General features: G+C 37.4%; 1 protein-coding gene and 1 long non-coding RNA gene across 6 annotated transcripts; one reads left to right on the forward strand and one right to left on the reverse strand.

Moving 5' to 3' along the window:
* On the forward strand, positions 1-17,416 carry LOC148675443 (transforming growth factor-beta receptor-associated protein 1). Of its 5 annotated transcripts, none has more exons than XM_088626787.1 (13): positions 1-91; positions 554-1,350; positions 3,330-3,524; positions 5,128-5,282; positions 6,089-6,171; positions 6,430-6,774; positions 7,583-7,640; positions 9,156-9,299; positions 10,567-10,704; positions 11,653-11,818; positions 12,159-12,614; positions 15,825-15,934; positions 16,568-17,416. In XM_088626787.1, the coding sequence occupies exons 2-13, from the start codon at positions 663-665 to the stop codon at positions 16,607-16,609; spliced, it is 2,580 nt and encodes an 859-aa protein (XP_088482913.1). In that variant the 5' UTR covers positions 1-91; positions 554-662; the 3' UTR covers positions 16,610-17,416. The 5 variants fall into 5 exon arrangements, with proteins under 5 accessions (XP_088482913.1, XP_088482918.1, XP_088482917.1 ...); XM_088626792.1 differs by having other exon boundaries at positions 12,441-12,614; XM_088626788.1 differs by having other exon boundaries at positions 12-91; positions 619-1,350.
* Positions 1,778-6,494, reverse strand: LOC148675444 (uncharacterized). Its single transcript, XR_015935527.1, has 2 exons — positions 6,405-6,494; positions 1,778-5,201 (listed from the first exon to the last, which is right to left on the reverse strand). It is a non-coding gene; the product is annotated as an uncharacterized LOC148675444 (long non-coding RNA).
* Positions 17,417-17,617: the final 201 nt, after the last annotated feature.

Consider the following 17,617-nt stretch of genomic DNA (forward strand, 5'->3'; position numbering starts at 1 on the left):
GCCAAGGTCAAAATACAGTTTGTACTGAGCAGTTCTTGCTCCACTTCTGTCAGCTTCCTGAAGAAAAAAATACAGTTCTGCTGTTTTGAAGGTATGTTGTCGCTCTTCAAAAATAATGATTTAGTGTAAAAAATGTGTAGGTGATATTCAACAAAATAAAACTTTGAATTTTGTGAAGTATAATTGTAAGGACATTTTAACAGTAGTGTTACCATTCTTTTTTCAGTTAACAACAATTGATGTACAGTATTTCTTACTGTTCTTACAGTAAACTGTCTTAATCTTAAATATCAAAGTCAATTTTAGTGTGCTCCTTTCAAAAAAAGGAAAGTCTTTGCATTATGAAAAAAGCTTTGATTATTTCTATATAAAAAACACATGTATCCTTTTGAGCACAAAATATCAGAGTTAGTTTCATGGATGCCACAAGAGTAATACAATATTCAGAATTGAAAGAATGTTTAAGAATATGTTTTGGCAATGAATGTTTCCTCAGTATTGCTGCTATATTTTATGGCCACTTCTTCTTTAATGGTATTTTGTTTTGCTACAGTATGTGGTTCTAGCTGTGGTTGCCACTGAGAATAGAATCTGCATTATTCTATCCATATAAAACAGGAATTTTACCAGATAGAATAGAACATAACCGCTGAAGGAAAAGCATGAGTCTCAAAGTCTTCAGCCTTTCTCTGGTTATTGAAAGCCACCCCAAAACGAAAAAAAGGGATACATGTAGCTTTCAGTGCATGGAAGCCTGTGGTAAAAACCTTTACTTTGGAACCAAAGACTGTGTTGTCCAGCATTTTGTCTTGCCTGATGAGAGCTTTCCAGACTCTGAGGAAAAATGTCCTACATTAAAACAAGTCAAGATTAAACAAATGGGAATGAGGAGACCAGTTACACAGCTTAAAGCCTCTCCAGAGCTGAACCATCTAATTTTACTCTGTGACAATACTGTTACTGTGCTGAACATGTTCAGCCTAGAGCCTGTTCAGACAATGCGGAAGATCCAAAATGTTTCTAGTTTTCACGTCAATGAGACTGCCACAGCTCCAGCTCCCGACTGCATTGAGCTTTTTACTGTGTCTTCCAAGAAGAAATCGGTTCATCTATACATGGTGTCCATAGATAAATGGGAACATGTAAAGGAAGTGTCATTTTTGGAGGAGCCCTTGGCTCTGGCAGTGGATGGAAACTGCCTCTGTGTGGCAACCAGTGAGAGATATGTTCTTCATGATTACAAAAATGGGACGACTGTAAAGCTATTTCCACACAATAGAGAGAAACAAGCCACAATAGTTGAACTGGCTGGAAGAGGAGAATTTCTCTTAAATGGCCCTGGATCCTTGGGTAAGTAGAATCAATTATTTGATGCCCATAACATTCAAGATGAGATAAAAGAACTATTAATGCTTTACTTGAGTGAGGCTAAGAAACACTCAGCTGTCATTTCTCCTTCATAAACACCCCACTTCAACAGCTTCACAAAATCCTTAACAGTCCTCATGTGCAGGTGTTGTCCAGCGTTCAAACCTGACTTCTCTCTACATGGAGTTTCCAACTGTAACTGTCTCAATTTGAATTGAGATGAATACCTGTAATAACTGTGTTATTCGCTAAACCGGTCATGTCATTTGCACAAATGTTTATGAAGGATTATAAGTACTATTATATTATGTCTTTAGCCCCATTCAAGTAAAATGCTACTAAGAGAAGTAAGAAACGTATAACAGGAGTTCAGGAAGACAGTTAAAATCCTAATCTTGCACACTTGAGCTCACCTTTATATGCTTCAAGTTCAAGTTCAAGTTTATTTGTCAATCCAGCCATATACAGTACAAGTATACAGTGCGAATATGGACAAGACACTGACAAGACAATTCTATAAACAATGTAGACATAGACATTTCTGACAGGGTACAGGGTACATGAAGTGCAATGTGCATAGTGCAATTTACTTTACAGGATTGTGCAAAGAATTGTGCAAAGAATACATCAGAATTAGGTTTCCAGATTTGGAGTAGGTGCAGTAGGTACCAGGGTGTTGAGGAGCCTGACAGCCTGTCAAAAAAAGTTGTTAGGGAGCCTGGTGGAGCTGGCCCGTATACTGGGATACCTTTCACCAGATGGTAGGAAGGCAAAGAGGTTGCAGGAGGGGTGAGAGGGATCATCCACAATACTGGAGGCCTTGTGTGTGCAGTGTTTGTGGTGTATGTCCTGAATGGACGGAAGGGAGGCTCCAATGATGTTTCCTGCTCTATTGACAATTTGTTGCAGGGACTTGCGGTCTGAGACCTTACAATTCCCAAACCAAACAATGATACAGTTTGTCAAGATGCTCTCGATGGTACCTCTATAGAATGTGGATAGTATGGGGAAGGTTTGCCCTTCTCAGTCGCCGCAGGAAGTGGAGACGTTGTGCGTTTTGGTGTTGATGGTCCAAGTGAGGTCATCTGTGATGTGCACACCAAGAAACTTAGTACTTCTAGCTGTCGCCACAGGCGAGCCGTTGTTGTGCAGTGGGGAGTGATCAGAGTGGGCCCTCCTGAAGTCAATGATCATCTCTTGTGTCTTATCGACATTCAGGGACAGATTGTTGTTTGTGCACCAGTCCGCTAGTTGCTCCACCTCCTCTCTGTATAGTGCCACATCGTTGTAACTGATGAGGCCCACCACTGTCATGGCATCGGAACATGATGTATACAAATCTACTGCATACAAATCTTGCACCCAGGACTTCTCTTCATGTACTGTATCTCTCTTGCATCATTCCTACAATCCCATGACACCCGTGGAGCAACTCGCTAGCTCACTGCTCGCTTTATGGTGTGTGTGGTGGAGGATGTTTGGCAGCCTTATCCTTACAGTTAGGCTGCCATTCCCTCAGCTCACTGAGTTAAACCAAATTAGCTCTACATATTTTGCCCTTTTATCACATCCATAAGAATCTAATTGAGCGAATGGCAATATTTAGTGAATTAGTCAGAATTGCTGGTGTTGGAGGGGAGTCCCCATTACCTGTCAAGTTCTTTGAGTGGAGTGTCCAGAAAAGTGCTATGTAAGTGTAAGGAATTATCATTATTACATTTCTGTTTCTATGTTACGAAATGCAAAACTTATTTTAAAAAACAGATGGTGTGAATATTAAACAGAAATCTGTATTCATTTAAAACATGGCAAATAGCACAGCACATTTCAATACAAAGAAATTAATAACTGCTTAACACATTACTTTAGTCTGCCACTACTTGTTTCAGTTTTTTTTTGTTTCATTTCAAGTTTGCTGAGGGCAGAATGACAGAAACATTATGTGCACTTTATGAATACAGGAATGTTTGTGACTAAAAGTGGGATTTCACAGCGCCCACCCGTGAAATGGACAGAAAATCTGCTTGCAGCTGCTGTGCATTTTCCCTACATTGTAACCCTGGAGAGTGAGGCCCTACGAGTGCACAGCATTCTGGACCAGCAGCAGAAGCAGATGCTCCCTCTACACAATGGGAGGGGGCTGCTGTCAACACCAGGTGAAAATGAGAGTCACAATTACAATGACTGTACATAGTCGGTGCATTGTCTTGTCTTGTCTAGTATCAGAAACATCAGGAATACATTTTCTGACCACTCACTTTCTTTCCCCATAACTTGATGTCAAATCCAAAGAAACTGCATGCTGACTAATCTTAACACTAAAACAGCCTGTATGGAGAGATGTCTGAGCCCCATGGCCAAGAAATTGAACACACTGTATGTTTCCTTCTCTCTCATACAGCCTGGAGTGAAGCAGTTCACTCCGCAATGAGCCCTTTATGCACCCTTCTCTGAGATGCATTAAAAATGCAACAAACAAGTATTGAAATTAATAGCAGGTGCCACTTTGTATATTTAAAAGGGACCAAATATTCCAATCTGATGTATACAGTAAGCTCTGTTTATAATACCCCATTTCTTAATAAAAAACTATTCTTTGAAAATATGACCTACTTTTTGGCCAAATGAATTCATCTTATGGTTAAATATGTTTTTGAAAATAATCTTGTAGTCCTAAGTAATTAGGATATACTTAATAAAAGCCAAAAATATTCATAAAGCAATTGGTGTTTAGAACTACAGGGCCTCCACATCCTTTCCAAAGTAACACAATTTATGGCCTAACGAAAAGGTAAACTTCGTCGAGTGGCCCAGTCAGAGCCCTGACCTCAATCCAATTGGAAATCTGTGGAATGGCTTGAAGTTTTCCGTCCATCAATAAGCCTCTTGTAATCTGACTGAGCTTGAGCAGTCCTGTTAGGAGGAATGAGCAAACACAGCTACACCCAATTGTGCTAGATGCAGACCTCTACCAATAGAATTATGGCTGTACTTCAAACAAAATGTTCTTCTACTAAATACTAACTCATGGGTGTGTACACTTATTCTACCTTTTTTTTGGATTTCATTTGTAATTACATTTCAGAAAGTTTGAGCATTTGTTTTTTTCTCTTGGAGTCTTTGTGTTACACTGTGTAAATAAATCTAAATAAATTCTGATTGAATGTGTATTGAGGGGTTGCGTGGGGGCACATTTCTGGGGCCCTGGGTTCAACACGAGATCTGGGGTGCTATCTGTGTGGAGTTTGTATGTTCTCCCATGCTCACATCCGTATCATGCAGGTGCTTCTTCCCACAGTCCAAAAACATTCACCCTAGGTGTGGGTGTGCATGTCCGTGTGTCTGCCCTGTGATGGACTGGCGTCCCATCCAGGGTGTACCCTGCCTTGCACCTGCTGCATGCCTGGATGGACTCCAGCTCCCTCTTGACCCAGAATTGGAAGACATAGTTAGAAAATTGATGGGTGTGTCTTAATTTGAGGCTGTTAGGCCACAAAATGTGTTACTTTTGGAAAGAGTGTGGAGACCTTCTATAGGCACTGTATATGTTAATTATTCAAAGTATTCTACAATTTTTCTAACCATTACTAAGCTACTGTTAACATCTCCAGTTTGTGCTAAGTAAGTTAAACATGCACATTGTATTGATTATAAGTACATATATACATTAATGGTACTTTTCCATTATTGTTTCCAGGATTGTTCACATGCTGTAGATGTCCATAAAAATTGATTTTAATAATTTCCTTTACCGTTCAGAAAACGTTTTTGTCCTGACTGAAAACACAGTCTACAGCTTGACTCCAGTTCCAGTTGAAGAACAACTTGATGCCCTACTCAAAAGTGAAAAGACAGATGAAGCATTAGATCTTGTCCAAGGAGTTAAGCCTTTGTTTTCAAAAGACACATATAAGGTAACAGAAGATAAAGCCTCAGTGTATTTTTAGATGTTTTTCACTTAAATACATTGCTACAATAAATTCTTTAAAAGTACCTCTCTTTCCTATGAATTCTACTGTGTAGACCATAAGATGTATTGTTTCCTGAAGGATAAATCTTCTAATTTCTGTTGAAGAATATTTTACATTGAACGCAATGTTGCTAGATTAATGGATTTGCAGTGAAACAGAAAAATATGTTCTGGGAAATTTGTAAAACGTTTATTTCCTTGGTTTCCATTAAAGATTGTCCATACGTCCATTCACAAATAGGATTTGCCAATTGCCACAGGTAATAACAAAACTGTTTCCAAAGGAGGGAAAGAATAAACTATTTTTTCCCTACTCATACCGTAAATATGTTGGCTCTTCCTGGATTGTTCACAAATGAAAACCTTTGTAAATCTCCAGCCTAAAACATTGAGATGGCCAAGTGACTGAACAATTCTGTGCACTAGAGTTGAATAAGAGTTGCTATACTGTCAGTGTCCACCAGATGGTAATATGACCATGATGGTTCTAATAATTTGAAGCCAAAAATAAACTACAACATTCTTCAGAAAATCTCAAAATTATGTTATTTAGTTCGGTTTTTTTTTTCTAGCTGACGTGCCTGTCTGAGGTCAAATCAACATTAATACAGTATCTATTTTTGGCATGTGTAGATTCAGCTACTAAAATATTTAGCAAAACCTGATGTTTACTACATTCTCAAAGCAACATGTAAATTGTATCATATTATTCGGAACAATCTTACGAATTCAAATACATTTTTTTTGTAGGTGTTGTACAGCAATGTAACTCGAAGAGCTGGATTTGTGAAGTTCCACCAGGAATACTTTTCGGAAGCCAAAGACCTGTTCATGTAAGAACAACCTGCCTTTGGACAGTTTTGTCAACATTTACAACGGACGGATGATTTTAGTAGTCAATAGTAGACAAATAATAAATAGTATAACATTCTTTTTTGACGTTTGTCCCATTTTGAAAAATAAGTCAGGACATCTCTTTTTCTACAAAATATCATGCTGTTATGATACATTTATTCATTCATGCTACAAATACAAATAATAGTTCTTCGCTGGTTCTGTAACTCACAGTTATTGTTTTGTTCTCTTTACAGCAAAGGCAATCTTGACCCCAAAGAAATAATTTCTTTATACCCCGAACTGTCCTCTCTCATTGCCGACTCCAAGCACTGGCCCAATTCTGCGCGAAGCACTAGAGATCTGCGGCTGCTGAAAGAGAGAGATAGTGAGACATTTGAAAAATACACGGAATTTCTCTGCTCTTTTCTGAGAGATTGCCGTCTGACGGAACAGTCGGCGGACTGCAGAGAAGAAGTTGACAGGGCGCTTGTGAAGCTGTACGCAGAGAGAGGAGATTCCGAGGAGTTAATTAAAATATTATCTTCTCCAAATGCCTGTAAGCTAAACGAATGTGCTACTTTTCTGGAAAAATCTCACAGGTAAGAAAGTTCTTAGTCTACCTGATCTGCAGGGTTGTTGGTACGTAAAGACAGACATCACGCCGGTGGGTGCTGCACTCTACCGTAGTAGAGAATGATATCTGTGAGTTTCTACGGCAGATGCAAAGCAGTTTTGGGATCTTCTAAAATAAAATGTTTTATAAATAATATATTTACAGAAATCAGCAAGCCTGCCAGAACCTGTTGTTTTCTTTTTCTGCTAAGTCGCAGTTTTCATTCAAGTAATACACCAACAGTAGCTATTATTATTATTATTATTATTATTATTATTATTATTATTATTATTATTATTATTATTATTATTATTGTCTTTTGTTAAATGATAAAAGGAAATGAGTAATTGTGACAGAATGGCAAAATAAAAGCTATGAAAATGTTGTACAATATAACTTGAAACATTAACGTGCATGTAAAAATAATAAACACGGAAATTAAGCATGATTTGGGTAAGCATTTAATTTAATTAAACTTAACTAATTGGAATAAGATTTCTGAATTGAAATTAAATTAATTAATATATTTATATTCTACAAAGCATAATTTTAAATAATAAGCAGTAAAATACTGAAATTAATGACATGCATCAACAACATCCAAATCATGAGAAAACTTTCATTTTATATAAGAAATACCTTAGCTGTTAATAATAAATACTGTATTTTAACAGACTTCTGAGGGGCATAAACAAGATGTAATCATGTTACTCCAAAACATGTGTTACTCACAAAGAGCAGTATATTCATTAAACAAAAACAGAAAAAAAGTGATGTTCCATTTTGTCTTCTAGATTCTTTGCTCTAGGATGTCTTTATCAGAGTCATGGCCATAGTCTCAGTGCAATTCAGGTACAGTAATCTCTAGCTACAGTTTTATGTGCCTGCTGCGCATAAGAGAAATGCTCAGCTATTGGTAACATTAAGAATTCAATTTTTAGAGATGGAGTAAATTCTGCGATAACATCAATTTCAGTGGTACATGTCTCTATCACCAAATCTATTTTCAATAGCAGTCAGAACCTTCTAGCAAATTAGAAGATAAGTATGTAAGAAAGGTTGGAAAAGAGAGAAATTCTGGATTTAATGGAATTAAATTTCACATTCCGTGCAGTCCATTCTTAAAAGGGCCCAACATTTGGACCTCATGGTGAGAAAACGTGTTGGAGTGTTCCAAACACCTAGAACTCTTGCTTTTTAGTTTCCAGCTGTGACCCCATGTCCTCATTTCACTCCTGAATGAGAGTGAGAGAAATGAGAGAAGCAGTTACTTAGGCTGGCTCTGTCTGTACACTTTGGGATTTTATATACTTAGATTCAATCACCTCTCAATCTGTTTTGTTCTAGATTGAATCGATTTAGGCCTGTCCATATATATATATCATTCTCCTGAGACCAGGAATCATTCTTGTTTCTCTTCTTTGAACTCTTTCTTTGAGTTTTAAAATCTTTTTGTGGATATTTGACATACTGTAACGTCCCTTAATTTAAATGTTCTGTTCCTTATCCAAATATTCTAGACTGGCGGTTCCCAGCCTTTTCTAGTTTGTAGACCCCTTTTCAATCATTTCACAGCCCACTACACACTATTTGTTTTTTTTTTTTGCTACATCCTTTTGATTTTTTCCATATTTCTCTACTAAACATTTTCCTAGATTTGGACTTCATTAGCTCTTAAGATATGGATTTTCCTTTGTCCATCAGTCACTCTACACACGAGGTGCTATAGATGTACAGGAGTTTGACAGCCATGAAATTCCTGCTTAGCCATATTGCCCTCCATAAAATCTATTTTTAAAGACATTTTTTCGGTTATTGCTAGTAAGCATAATATTTACTTAAAACATTGTATGCTATATTGTAAAAACTCACCAGAATAGCAACCCTTAAAATGTTTTTTTTATTTAAAAATTACTGAAATACATTTGAAATAGAACATATTCACAGCATTGTCTTACAATTTTGTAGAATATGTATCAGCATTATTTATGGGAAACTGCATTCACTTGTTCTGTACTCAATTTTGCACTCAACTACCTGTACATATATATTGCTGAAATTTAAAAACAAACTCCTAAAAACCATCAGAATAACACCACTGAACATGGTAGACTTTGGTCAGAAGTGAGAATACAGAACTGTTCTCTAAAGTTTAATATATGGTTGTGGTCATAGTCACAGAAAATATCTCAGTACCACTGCTCTTGCATTTTTAGAAACCTTTAATTTTAACAATAATATTGTCCATTTCCCCTGTAAACCTTGTCTACTGACAAACTAGTCAAATGAAATGTGTTACGTGAGAAATAATTATTGTGCAAACAGATCGTGGAAGTAACTTATTATTCTTCTCTGGGGATATTGCAGACTTGGACTAAAATAGTTGATGGACACCATCATGAGAACATGCATTTTGATGTCTACAGCCACATAGTGGATTTTTTATGCTGTGAAACAGATTTGGAAGTTGTCTGGAAATATGCTGACTGGGTTCTTAAGAAAAATCAAGAGGTAACGTCTATTGATACAGGCTAATATTTTAAACCTCATCCTCACTGTCACGATCGCAACCCCTCCTCTTAAGGGCGCTCCAGCCTTTCCTCGTTTGTATCATTCCTGCCACCTGTTCCTTGTTTCTTCCCTGTTTCTGTTCGCCTTTAAAAGCCAGGCGCTTACTTTACCCAGCGCTCTGCATCTGATCCCCGCATCGTGTGAGCCCGGGACCTGGTTGCGCCTGGCTCCGTTATGTTTTTAACTTCCTGCTCCTGTCCTTGTTACCCCGCCGGTCCCGACCCGGCACCTGATTTTAATCTCCTGTTTGGACGGATTTCTCAGCCTTGGACCTTTTGCTTTCGTTTTTGGATTCCCCCTTTTGGATTTTTTCTGGACTGTTCGCCTCGGCCACACCTCCCCGGATCACCAGCACCGTATGGACACGCCCCCCTGTTCATCCCTGTTCCTGCATGACTTTTCCCTAGTGTATTCCTTCCTCACTATTCTGGATTGTGTCGTTCGCATAGGGTCCGAATAGAGCTGTTCGTCACACTCAATAGGGAGTTGTTTAGACCAACCAACTATACTAGCAACGATAAACGATGAATATTGTTTTTATGTGGTTGGGCTTTGGAGAAATTATGTAAAGTGGTGTATAATGAACACATTATTTGACAATTTGTGTTGGGTTCCAAAAAACAAATTTGTTGTACATAATTACTGTATATAATGTGAAAAGTATTAGGTTATATTAATATATAGTATCTACTATTATACACAATAATGTAATATATGAATATATTACAAATATGTATTATAATTTATTATTATATAGAATTCTACAAAATAGAGTAGAGTTTGCATTAAAGCTGTGTATACACTACCTTTTTGTACTTATCAAACAATCAATACACTTGACTACTTTGTAAAATGTAAATAATGGTAAGTGTGTTAGACTGTTGTGTTTTGTTGTGTGGATTGCATGCATAGATCAATCAAAATTAAGTGACAGATTATTTTCCTCACCCCATTTACAAGACTTGAAATCTGTAATATTCAAAAACATGCATAAAATGTTTGTCAAAATAATTTAGTTGATATTGGCAGCCTTGATAATTATTATTTGAGTAATTAAATTATCATTGGAGTAAATGTTAAAGATGATCCACTGCATCAAAACCACCAGAGAAACACTGGGAATTGTTATCCTAAGTTAGATGCATTTACAGTTTCTTCATTCTGCAAGCATTTTCATTGCATAAGATATTTATCTTGTCTTTTACAGATGGGAGTACATATCTTCACTAAGAGAAAGAATAACCAGAAATCATTTGTTGAGGATGATGTCTTGAACATGTTGAAGAAATACTCCCTAGCTTTAATATTGTACCTTGAGTATTTAGTTAATGACCTGAAGAGTGAGGTGGGTAGACATGATTTTTCATCATTAAAGTGTCTGTGGTGCTTTATTTATAAAGAATTGTGTCCTAGGAATTCTGTGGAGAAACAATCATGTTAAATAAAATAATACAGTTCAAATATGACAAATGCGAAAATATTTAATCAACCTCTCCTTTCTCCTAGTACAGTTTAGTATAGTACAACACCAATGTTAATTTCATTTTAATAGTATTATAGACCAATGTGTACAACAGAGAAAGAGCTGTTCTGAAAGATGCAATACTTTAATATTTCCAAAATGAAGAACATTCAACTTGAGATTAATTCCAAACAAAATGTAAAAGGAACAAACCAAACACATTTTCAATATGCAGGGGCAGGTACAGAGAAAAAAAAAAGAAATAGAACAAGAGACTGGGAAAAGGAGGAGAAAAAGAGAGGGAAATCAGGGAAACAAATTCCAGTAGAAGCATGAAAAGAATCTGTAAATGAAGGGAGAAGATTAGAAAGACATACAGTATCAGTTCATTGATGGCTATGGGAATGGGAGGGATATGGGAGAACATATCTTCACGTTGTGGCATAAGAGTCCAGGACTCCATGTGAAAGAAAGATGACTGGAGGATCGATGTAACCAAGGATAGGAGAGGTAAAATTGTTAGACAGCCTTCTTCCTGTTTCACCAATATAAATGTGCAAAGATTGCAGGCAAACACAATGCTTCATAGGTGATTGTAAAACACAGAGCACAAGTATACAGTACATATACTGTGTAAATGTGTATACACACAAACATACATAAATACACATGTACTGTATACGGTACTGTATATGGTATATCTTGGCAATTTCAAGATCACCCATAGGTATAAATGCGTAGATTTATTTCTAATACATTCCACTAGTTAGCTTCGTCTCACTGTTGACAGAAAATCCAGAAAACGTGACTTGTGAAATGTGTTTCTGTCAGGATGAGAAGCACCATACTCTATTGGTAACAACATATGTTGATCAAATACTGGTGATAATGGAAAAGCAGGGAATGGAAAGTGGCAATCTGACTTTAACTGTGAAGAGAAATAAACTGCAGGACCTGCTACAGGAGACTTCCATTTACAACACAGCTGTTGTTCAAGGTCAGTGAAACTAGCTAGAATTGCAATATGTTAAGGCATAAAACCTTGAGAGCAAAAAAAACAAATGTAATTTTAAGAGCATATAAAAGTGCTGTTGAATATTCTGTTTCTTTTTGTTCTTTTTTTTTATTGATGTATTTAATGACTTAATTTTATCATCTTAATAATCCTCTCCTGTGTCCTCTCGGTAGTGGCTGTTGATCCCAGATAATATGCTATAATATCTTGAACTCTGGGAGAGAGAATACTTTCAAAGTTGAATTGCTTCATTCTTCGGCTTAAATATTACTATGGACAATTTTACAGCATACTGTAAAACTCTTTAATTTATGAAATCTAGACAAACTCATGAAAACAGGCCTCCACGTGGAAAAGGCTATTTTGAATGGACGAGCAGGACAACATGAAAAAGCTCTATGGATCTTGGTGAACAAAGAGCGAGACATCTGTGCTGCAGAAAACTACTGCAGAAAGAATTCGCTAGGCAGAGGCAAGGTGTTTGGTAACATGCTGTTTCTCAGCTTGTTGAAACTCTATCTAGATTCAGACACACCCAACTCAAATGCAATGGTGACTGCTGCAGTGGATCTCCTCAACAATAACGCTGCTGCGTTTGACCCAGCCAGTGTCCTGCAGGTCATTCCTGACTCCTGGTCACTGCAGCTGATATTCAGATTTCTGGTTGCTTCTCTGAGAAGCATGACTCATTTCAGAAGAATGGGGAAAATAGAGAGGAACCTGGCCCAGGCAGAGCACCTGCTGTACAGATATTTGTGGGTGAGTATGGCAGCTGTATGTGTAAACATATTATTTGGGTGTATTTTGTACATCAGAAGCATTTTTGGATTTGAAACTCTTTCTATCAGTCATGGCCCAAATAACTTTGGTATGGTATTGTACTGAAAATGGGCTAATTCCTGAATGATGAAAAGAAATCTTTGATGATTTTTGAAACAGTAGGGGTGTTAACTACCAGAAACACGTTGCCTTGATATTGTACACTCTGGCCTTCCTAAAGTTCATTCTTAATCAGATGGTGAAGCAAATTTCTCACTACACCACCTGATCTCTTGTGTTGCGGGACTACTGAACTTGAACTTGAACTTGAACTTTATTGCCATATGTAACCGGTACTGGTACAAAGGAATTCTTACTTACAGAAAGTCTCTCGATTGAGTCTCTCGACCTCTCGATTGTAAAACAAGTGTAAAAAACAAGACAAAGTGCAAACAGTGCATCAAGACAATGTACAAACTGGTACATAATGTGTACCACGGTGGGGGGTGTCTGTCCTCTGTTATATGTAAAGTGCTCTGAGAAGCTTTGGAAAACATTTTATAAAAACAGCGAATTATTACTAGTTTAAAAAACAATCTCAGAAATCTTAAGGCTTCATTTCCTATTGCTGCCTATACTATAGCATGCAGTAGCTAGTGATTTGCGTTTCAACAACAGTATGTTTACTATGGATCCTGCCATAAAGGAAATGTGGCATTAAACTTGTTTTATGTTCTCAAATGACACGCAGCAAGCATAGAAAGAAAGACTATCAATGTCTACTTTTGATGAAAAGCAATTGTTTCTCTATACTGTATCTGTATGTTCCTGTTTAAGAAGCTATTAGCTGGTATTCATGGTGATTTTTAATTCTGGAGCTATAAATTTACAAGATGTGTTACATCTGTTTCTTTCCTCATACATTTCAACTCTAGAACACTGCAATTAATCTCCTAAACTACAGTAGGTTACAAACAAAGATTCCAAAAGCAATGAATATAATGAAAGGGATAACAAAACCCTGGACAGATAATCACTTAATCTAATCTCCTGCAAGCTACTTTAGAAACCAGTGATATCCTAAATAGTTCATGGTTATTAAAAATGTTAATTAAAACATAATTTGAAGCAAGCACATCACTGTACATGATAGAACTAGAGCTAGCAGCTCCATCCTAGTAGTGTTTGGCTACTAAAATGTACTGATGGAAAAAAGAAATGCAACATTTTCTGGAATAAGAATACTATAGTTAAAGCTTATGTACTTTCACAAAAAGTTGTCAATTTGTTTTTAGCCCTCTGACCAGCAATACAGCTTGTGCGGTGAGGCATTGCAACTTGATAATAACATGAAAGCTCATTAGGTGCACTTTTACCCAATGAGGTCCAGGTGGAACACTGCCTTATCAGATCACCTTTAAAAATGCCTTAATTCAAAGCTTAGGTCACTGCAAGAAAAAGGCCACACTTAGTCAGTTTTCTGTGCATCCCATAATGCCTGGAATGTCACCAGAAGCAAGGGAGAGGGCCATTGGCATGCTGCAGGCAGGCATGTCATGTGCCAGCGTTGCCAGACCTATGTAGTAAGCCGCTCCACTGTGTCCTGACTGCAGAGAAGGTTTCAGCAGACCAGTAGGACAGGTGACCATACAAGATCCTGTGGCCCTCGAGTGACCACACCAGAGCAGGACCGACACATCAGACTGGTCCATCAGAGAGATTGTTTCAGATCTGCCACCCGTACTGCTGCTGAAACTGTAAACAAACACAATGCCCGCATCAGTGACAGGACAGTGAGGCTCCATGCTGCTGGCCTTAGAGCAAGGCGACCTGTCAGAGGCCCTCTGCTCACACCTCCTAGACGTCACACCAGACTGGCTTGGGCCAGACAGAGGGGCTGATGGACTCATCAGCAGTGGCATCAGGTCCTCTTCACGGATGAGTCACTTTTCAGCCTGTTCCACGCAGACGGGAGGGCCAGAGTGTGGAGGAGGAGATGTTGCGTTTCTTTTTTTCATCAGTATATATTGATGTGTTTTAGGAATGAAACTCCTCTGGCTGGGGTGAACGCCTTACTCCTCAGTTCAGCAGCCTTGCAGCATTTGTCACAGAGTTTGCTGATTGACTTATGAAAGCCAGGGAAGAAGATGAGGTTATCTCACCCTGTTATAGTTCATTATAATTTTACAGACCAAATATATTGCATTAAGGACAGAGATGAGAACCATATAATTTTCTTTAGGCACATGACCCATAGAACAAAAAAACAAGTTGGTGGAAGTCATCCTGGAATACTGAAGCTTCCAAGGAATGACAAACCACAGAAGATACACAGTACATGACCGACATTCTGCTTGCTTGGGTGCTAGTAGATTTGTCAATAGTTCAGAGGAACAGTTTCTTAAAGTAGCCCCATGAGACAGGTTTAATAAGTTAAAGGTCAAGGCTAAGGAATTGGTTCCAGACTATCTTCTGTGTAAAGTGTGAATGTGACTGTTTCCTGTTCTGAATTATTCCTAAACTGTTTACTTCTGTTCCTAAGATTAATTTATGTTTTATTTGTGTCTATGGCTCCTTGTATTGTTGCTCATTTTGTCTTGATTCTGAATATCTTTAATCTAGTCACTACGTACAGTTATGGTGTCAGTTCCAATCTAGAATACTGAAGTGAATTAGTTTGATTAATCTCTTTTGTACCACCTTTCCTAGTGTTTAAAACTAAACACAATATTCCTAGTGAGATCTAAGTGTGGCATTGTATAATTTAAACATTTCTTCAATATTTACATGAATAGATGAGGAAAATGTTTAGTCAAAACTCCTAGTTCTTTGTTATAATCCCTGTTTCAGTGTGATATTTGTAATGTACTGTACACTTGTGTTGCCTCCATGTAATTGCATGCATCTATTCACATTACATTTTATTTGCCAGGTGTCTGCCCACATTTGAGTTGCATGTAATTCACTTTGTAGTCCTTTTGTGTCTGATGCAGTGTTTAACAGGAATGAAAACCAGTTTGAAAATAAAATATTTTTTCCCTGGCACAGCAAGACGGCAGAGCAACTAGCAGGCACAAACTTGAAAAGCAAATAAGTAAACACGTGAACACACCAATGATTATTTACAAAATAATCGTCCCTCAGCTCTAAAGCCCAAAGCTACACTCACACATTCTCTCAAATATGGACTTACCTGTGCAGATAACACACACACAGCAGCGCCTTAAAGTGGAAGTGCTGGTTTATTTACAACAAAAGGCCTCCACAAGACAGTATCGATGGAAGATTGAGAGAACCATTTCTCTAAACCATTTAACCCATTCTAAGTCTGCCTACTGGGTAATAAAAGCCAATAAATACTCCATCTGATATAAAGCATAAGACAGCCCTTGCCCCTAGATCTATTTCTGGTCTCTTTGGTGGTCAAAGTGGGTTGAAATGCTGCCATTTTGGAGGAACTCACTCACACTGTATTGCTTCCTGTCCCAGGCTGTGTTTGACCTTATTGATAGACTACATATTGGTAAATAGTTGTGGACTGTTGACAAACTCTAGACAAACATCACCTGGGGATCTGAAGACATAGCAGAGTCACCAAGCTGATGTGAGCCAACCCTGTGCCCTTAGTGTATTTTGGTCTGTATTATCTAAATGTAACTGAAAGTAAAATGCTATTCCATGTTCATATTTGTCATTTTTAACTAGTATACCCCAAACATTCAGAACATCTGAAACATCAAATTTGACAGGTTTACTGCCGGAATATAGATTTTACAACCCTACCTGTTCCTCAGCTTTCCTGAATGACATATTACGTACAATATCAATTTCATATCAAGTTAAATAAGGCAGTTCCATTCAATTCACCAATTACATAAATTCAATGAAAACTGACAGCTTTAACAAATCGAATGACTGAAGCTGAAAAAATAAAGTGACTTCGCTGACATTTTCTCTTTGCTTTCTTTTCAGGCACAAGCCACTCAAGGAAACACAAAAGTAGAAAAAGAATAAAACATGGCATCTGTGCCACAGATTTATCTGGAGCCTGAGGGGGATGTTGATGATGCACGCTGTGCAAGTAGAGAAAATAGCATTCCAGCATAGCTGCAATCATTGTGCCATGAAAAAGTCCTATTGTAAAACAGCAGTCTTTATTATAACCAGGTCACGGGCATCACTTTCAGACATTTGTCTACACTGCAAATTGTAATTACTGTTTTAATTGCTTAATCACGGTTCTGTTTTTATTTCTAAACTAGAGGGGCAGAATGTTCTGTTCTTTGTGTAACAAGTAGCATCTCATAAAGCACCTCACAAAGAGGAATAGAATATCATAGTTCACCACACACAGAAGTCATTGCATTATAGACGGACCATGTAGTACTGACATAAAGGTCAATTTTATGTGCATACTAGAACCCCAGTGGCCCATGAGACCAGATCTCATCCTGGTTTCAGTTCTGCTAAGCAGAACAGAATCACGCAGCACAGTTTCATACTGTAGTAAGGGATTATGTGTTGTGCATAATGTGAAACTCAAATCACTTAGTTTCAAAATTGAATCTGCTATCAATTCACTTTAAACAATGATCCTGTCCTCTGTGCACTGGTAATTCTATTTTATATATGTGCAAGGCTTAGCATACATATATGAATGAAGACTGTATCTGTATGTGACAAATGTAACTATACCTGCTTTCAACAGGATCCTGATAGTAATCCTTATAGATCATAGTAATTAGTCATCAGTACAGTGCTTGCAATTGATATTTTGAGTTGACTGATGTGTGGAAACATTAATAAAGACTGTTCTGGAAATTTTCGTTGTTGTGGAGTTATGAAAACTAGCAAGTCAATACATATTTATTATATTTATTCAATAAATATTTCATAGCCCAATACATCTATTTATTAATACACAGTATGTGACTTCCATATTTCTAAAGGAATGGCATCTACAACACATACTTTAATGTACAATTATCTCTAATTAGAGTTTATAGTCACTGCCAGAGATTT

The sequence above is a fragment of the Lepisosteus platostomus genome, chromosome 3 (assembly GCF_059453375.1).
Source record: "Lepisosteus platostomus isolate fLepPlt1 chromosome 3, fLepPlt1.hap1, whole genome shotgun sequence".
Lineage (NCBI taxonomy): Eukaryota > Metazoa > Chordata > Actinopteri > Semionotiformes > Lepisosteidae > Lepisosteus > Lepisosteus platostomus.